Source organism: Anomalospiza imberbis, chromosome 15 (assembly GCF_031753505.1).
Source record: "Anomalospiza imberbis isolate Cuckoo-Finch-1a 21T00152 chromosome 15, ASM3175350v1, whole genome shotgun sequence".
Taxonomy (NCBI): Eukaryota; Metazoa; Chordata; class Aves; order Passeriformes; family Viduidae; genus Anomalospiza; species Anomalospiza imberbis.
In genome coordinates this window covers 12,534,080-12,540,120 of record NC_089695.1, presented here as the reverse complement: position 1 = coordinate 12,540,120, position 6,041 = coordinate 12,534,080, and the positions used below count along the sequence as shown (strand labels likewise).

Sequence of the window (6,041 nt, the reverse complement as noted above, 5' to 3'; positions counted from 1 at the left end):
CCCTCGCCCTCCGTGGCATCCCCGCCTCCCGAGGCCGCGGCCGCGCCACGGGGCCGGGCACGGCCCGCCCCTTCCTCCGCGCCGCGCCCGCAGCCGCGATCGGGGATCCGGGAGCCGGGATCCGGGAGCGCGGCTCCGCCATGCCGGTGGGTGCGGGCCCCGGGGGCCTCTGCGGGCCCGGGGACTGGCGGGGCGGCGGGGCAGGGAGGGCGCTGCCCGCTACCGGGAGCGGCCGCGGGGCTCCCCCGACCCTCGCTGCTCCCGCAGTCCCCGAGGTCCCCCGAACCTCCCGGGCTCTTCCAGCGCCCCGGGCTCCCCAATCCCCCGGGGCTCCTCCAGCCCCCGAGGTTCTCCCGGCGCCCCGGGGCTCCTCCAGCCCCCGAGGTTCTCCCGGCGCCCCGGGGCTCCTCCAGCCCCCGAGGTTCTCCCGGCGCCCCGGGGCTCCTCCAGCGCCCCGGGGCTCCCCAATCCCCCGGGGCTCCTCCAGCCCCCGAGGCTCTCCCAGCGCCCCGGGGCTCCTCCAGCCCCCGAGGCTCTCCCAGCGCCCCGGGGCTCCTCCAGCCCCCGAGGCTCTCCCAGCGCCCCGGGGCTCCTCCAGCCCCCGAGGTTCTCCCGGCGCCCCGGGGCTCCTCCAGCCCCCGAGGTTCTCCCGGCGCCCCGGGGCTCCTCCAGCGCCCCGGGGCTCCCCAATCCCCCGGGGCTCCTCCAGCCCCCGAGGCTCTCCCAGCGCCCCGGGGCTCCTCCAGCCCCCGAGGCTCTCCCAGCGCCCCGGGGCTCCTCCAGCCCCCGAGGCTCTCCCAGCGCCCCGGGGCTCCTCCAGCCCCCGAGGCTCTCCCAGCCCCCCGACTCTCCCAGTCCTCGAGGTTCCCCCAGCCCCCAGAGTTGCTCCTGTCCTCGCTGCTCCCCTGGTCCCCCAGGGCTCCCCCAGCCCTCCAAAGCTTCCCCAGTCCCCCTAAATCCCCCAGATCTTGCAGCTCCCCCAAGCTCTAAGGCTCCCCCAGCCCTCCAAGGTTCCCCAAATCCTGCAGCTCCTCCCAACCCCAAGGCTCCCCCAGATCCTGCAGGTCCCCCAAACTTCGAGGCTCCCCCAGTCCTGAACTCCCCCAAACCCCAGGCCACCCCCAACTCCCAGGGCTCGGACACAGAAGGGCAGCATTGATGGGACCTTCCTTCCCCCCTGCTCGCACACTTCCCCAAAGCACCCAGGGCCTTTGGGAAATAAAAGAAAACTGAAAAAACCCTAATGGGAACCTCCATCCCAAGCTCCTTCCTGGGTGAATGACCCCAAGAGGGTTTTGGCTTTGCAGTGGCAGGGGTCACAGGGTGGCTCTGAATAGAAGGTAATATGGATTGCAAGTAACAAATGCACAATAGTTTTACTTTTCTTTTTAAAGGAAAGTAAAAAGCACGTGCAAGAGAAGGAAATTAGGACCTATCTGGTGCCAAAGGTTGAAGGCAGTGGTTAGTTACAGGCAAACAGTGTTTTGTTGACCCAGTGTTGCTCTCACAAGTAGTGAAGATATTGCTGGGGCCCTAGTGGAGTGGAGGGATGAAAAAACAGCACTAATGGTCCTTAAATTTCTGGTTTGCTTTTATTTTTATTATGTTGGGGACCAGAAGCCTTGTAGGTGCAAGAAGAATAGGATGGGGAAGCACTGAAGACCTCACACACTTAAGTCAGGACAGCGAGTAGCTGGAGGCAGGAGATTTGCTTCTCCTTGGGTCCCCTGGACAGGCTGAGTTAGCCCTGCACAGGCCATGGAGATGGCCATTTGTACTGACTGTGGAGGTAGCCACACGATCTCCAAAGGCCCCTCAGGATTATGCTGTGGGGGACAGCACAAGGACACCGCAGGGAGGAGTACCAAGCGTTCTCAGTTTTGCTGAGGATCCCTTAGTGGTGTGTGTATGGACTTTTTGACTTGGGAGGCTTTGAACCTCCCCAAGGAAAAAGGCAAGTGTGGAGTGCTCATGGTTCATTTCCAGCTGTGTTCTCCTTGACCCCTCGACTGCCTCTTTTCCTTCCAGAAACACGAGTTCTTCGTGGACATGACCTGTGAGGGCTGTTCCAATGCGGTCACCCGTGTCCTGCACAGGCTGGGAGGTGAGTCAGTGCTGGGTGTGGGACAGCCAGCTCTGGGGCAGTGCCCTGGGGTCCTCCATCCTGAAGGATAACGCTGTGGATTAAAGTTGGAAGTTGGAGACTTGTCCTTGCTCTGTTCTGAGGCTGCTCCTTAGCTGGTAACGAGTCGCTGGTTGTTTGCAGGTCTGTGACCCTTGGAGAAGTGTCAGGGGAGGGAGGAGCTGCCACGGCTGCAGGTGGCTCTGGGTCACCAGGGCCTCACCCTGAGCCCTCTGGGAAGGACAATGGTAGACCCCTGCTCAGGCTGCCTGAGGGAAGGGAGGTGAATGTCCTGTCTGGCCTTGTTTCCAAGGAGGCCTGGGGTGTCTGTGATGCTTCCCCAGATGTGTCATCAGCAGTCACAGGGAAGAGCTGCTGAGCAGAGCGTTTGGTGGTTGTCTGTGTAGCCTGTTTTTAATACCACCTGGAAAATTATAAAAATTATAACCTATGTCTTCTGTTTGCTGGCATTTCCAAGAGAGAAGGATCTGGCCTCCACTCATCAATTGTGAGGACCTGCTCCCTCCGAGGGAGAACAGCTTCCAGCCACCAAGGCAAAGGCCTTGCAACTTCTTCCAGACCCCATTACCAGGCTGTGACAATTCCATTTTCTCTGTGTGTGGTTGTCAGCACCTCCATCACTCTTTAGCAGGCTGGCCAGTATCAGCCTCATGTGATGATGAGGCATAGCTGTCAAAGCTGATACATACCTACAGGTTTTGTGAAAATACATAACTGGATAGAGACTGCATGTCCAGTTCCTCTCACTGGGATGAGAGTGGCTCACCTTTGTCGCCCTGATTTCTTAGGATTTTCTAAAGCCTTCTGAATTTACATTCTTGTAGAGAACTTTCTCACGCAACTTTCTGTAAACAACCTATTGTTTTGCATTCTTTCATAGAGGCAGAGAAATTTGATGTACTGGTAGTTTGTCCAGTGTCGTTGGAGAGGTGGCACGTTCACCTTCCAATCCACTGGCACCTTTTGAGAACTATAAATGATTGGAGTCAGAAAAAATAAATTAGTCTCTTCATGGTGACCAAAGCTGTGGTGCGTCGTTTTTTCTTGTGTCCTCTGGTGACACACCTTTATTAGGCACTGGGAAATCCACATGGTAAAATGTGTTTTCCCTCCTTTTACTTCCAGCTGTTAGGTGGTACTACCAGTTTATGCATCTTGTCCTGAGCCTTTCCTAACCCTATTGACACTAAACCAGAGCACAGACTGGGTTGGATGGAAATTGTAGTGGTTGGTTTGAACTCAGCTTACCCAGGTCCTACGTGAGTAATTGTGTTGATCCAAGGTGGGGTGAGCAGATTAAAGCACTTGAGAGACTGTGGTACCTGATGTGGAGCTAAAGCAGATTTTGCTTCCTTCATACCACTGCTGGCAGGGCAGCAGGCTGATTTTGCTGGCTGCTGGTGGTATCAGAGTGTGCTGACAGAAGATGAATGTCCATTTGACTGATGCCCTGCGGAGCACAGATGTGTGAAGGTGAGCTTCCCCTGTGCTTACACCATTTGGCTGCTTCTAACTATGCAAAATGTTTTTCCTCATAGGTGTCAACTTTGATATTGACCTGCCCAACAAGAAGGTGTATATTGACTCAGAGCACAACGTTGACACCCTCTTGGAAACCCTCAAGAAGACTGGAAAGAATGCTTCCTACCTTGGGGAGAAGTCTGCACAGTAGCCTTGCCTGGTGTGAGGAGCTAGGTATATACCAGCTGTACCCAGTGTGGAAGAGAGACATCTGAGCTTTTTCCAGCTCTCCCAGTAAAACAGGCATCTTCCTGGAAAGCACAAATTTAAAAAGACCTGCAGGTCCAGCTTCAGCAAACCCCTCATGTCAGAGAAGCAGCTGGAGCACACACAGGGACCCCTTAGCTATTCTGCACAGCCTGTGTGACCCCAGCCTTGGCTGTAGGGGAGATGTAGAACATGGCTTCTGTGCCATTCCCATTTGAACCCAGAGTTTGCCAGAGCATATTGTGCATGAAAACAAATCCCAAACACACTTAACAGCTGGCCAGAGAGAGTGGTGGGCCCCAGCAATAGCAGGGAGGGCGATGGGACACAGAGAGCCCTGTGGGTGTGAGATGCTGTGGGCTGGCTCTTAGCACAAGGACCTCCAACAGCTGATTCTCCTGATAGGGCTGTTAATCCTCCACTACACTTAAGGGTGGAAAAAACAGCAGCTCCCTGGCACTCTTCTGGATGTAAAATGTTGGGTTTCAGAATCACTCCCAGTACTCACATTCCCTGGCCAACTGTCTACTCCAGTGACAACCTGATTGTTGCAGCCTGTCAGTTTTCCCAGAATTCCAGCATTATGAAGACATGTACAAAACTCTGCTGACTGTAAAATATATTGGCAGACAAGGTTCAATTTCAGTGAAAAGAATGAAGTGGGAGAGAGCTGCCCACTCACTGCATGTATCGTTCTTTAGTGTGCAAAATTGTTACATGCCATCTCCTAAGAATTTGTTTTTGTCAGTGGAGCTTTCTGATCCAGTGACATTTTTTTAATGGTCTAGTTGGATCATCACAAATACCCAGCACAGATGCACTGAAACCAGTTCATGCTGATTTAATTCCCAGTCAGTAAATTAAATCAGGGATTTATACCAGCAGGAATTAAACTGGTCCAAGAAAGAGCTGAGCTGATAGTGATGTGTGTGCAATAGATCTGCATTATTTAATAGGCTGACAACAGATTTTAAATCTGCAGTTTGTATCATTTGAGTAAGCTCTCGGTGCTTCTTAGAAATTGTTTAAAGTCATAGCTGTAATCAAATAACCCCACTTAACAGAGGGAGGTTGATCTGAATTGATCAAATAATTTTCAGTGTATTTCAGTTTCCTAGTATTGACTGCAAGGGCTGTTACAGCTTGCAGGGACTTGTGGACTATGTGTCTGCAGAATTTAACAATTACAGCAAAGTCAGTCTCAAATAAGGGGGATGTGTCACTTTTCCTGGCCCAGTTTTCCCATTTCTTTCCTTATATGACATCAAGGCAGCCAGTGAGTCAGTTCAGCTGGCCAGCGTGGCAGAACATTTCTCTGGATGCCTTTGTTTTCCTGTTGCATTTGAACTGAAGCTCTTTGACTTATCTGAGGATCTTAAGACCCAAAAGAAAGGAGAGCGGGGGGCTGGACTCACATTGCAAGATCACTTCAGCAGTCAGGCTGAAAATCCACTAAATTGAAATTTTGCACACTACATAGGGAATGTTTTTAGGGGCCCATCTGTAAAAGGAGGGAGGGAAGTTGCAAATCCTTGGCTCTGATGGATAGATTTCCTTTGGCCCTCTTCCTGCTTGACCGGCAGAGGGCATCTCTGTATAACGTTATCACCTCTGGGCCTTGCTGTTCTTTCCCCTTCATTTACTCATGTATTTATTTATGTATTTATTTTTCAGGAACTCAGTCATGACTTCAGCAAAAAAAGATGGCTTAACTGTCTGCATGTCTCCCAGCTTGCTGTGTCACTTGACCTTTGCCAGATGTGGGAAAGCAGAGGGCTGGCAGGAGGAGACAGCTGGGCCTTGGGCTCCAGAAGTGGAGAGGGCTGGAGGAGGAGGTTGTGTGGTGTTTCTAGTCCCACAGTAAATCAAGGCACTGCTTTTAACTTTCAGTGCATGTCTGTGTGTCCTGTGTGTCTTTGTACTGCTTTGAGTGGTTTTCTGTGAAAGAGGCAGCTTTTAGGGATGGAAAACTCTGCTCTCCATGCAAGACAGGTCTCCCAGGAAATTGCAGCTATCCTTAGAAGCTGACTGCAACCTCTGCCTGAGGAACACGTCTCAGGAGGACTGTGCTTGAATGTCACTTAGATTCAGGGAATCTGCATCTTGGAAGTTGTTTTTCCATCACAGAACAAATAGACTTTCCATTTGGGATGCAAGTGCTGGGAAGAAG

At 53.0% G+C, this 6,041-nt stretch overlaps 1 protein-coding gene across 1 annotated transcript; it reads left to right on the top strand.

The window, feature by feature from the left end:
* Window positions 1-82: 82 nt before the first annotated feature.
* ATOX1 (antioxidant 1 copper chaperone) lies at window positions 83-5,760 on the top strand. The gene is made up of 4 exons (XM_068205926.1): window positions 83-146; window positions 2,029-2,104; window positions 3,682-3,838; window positions 5,546-5,760. The coding sequence occupies exons 1-3, from the start codon at window positions 141-143 to the stop codon at window positions 3,813-3,815; spliced, it is 216 nt and encodes a 71-aa protein (XP_068062027.1). The 5' UTR covers window positions 83-140; the 3' UTR covers window positions 3,816-3,838; window positions 5,546-5,760.
* The last annotated feature ends 281 nt before the right edge of the window (window positions 5,761-6,041 follow it).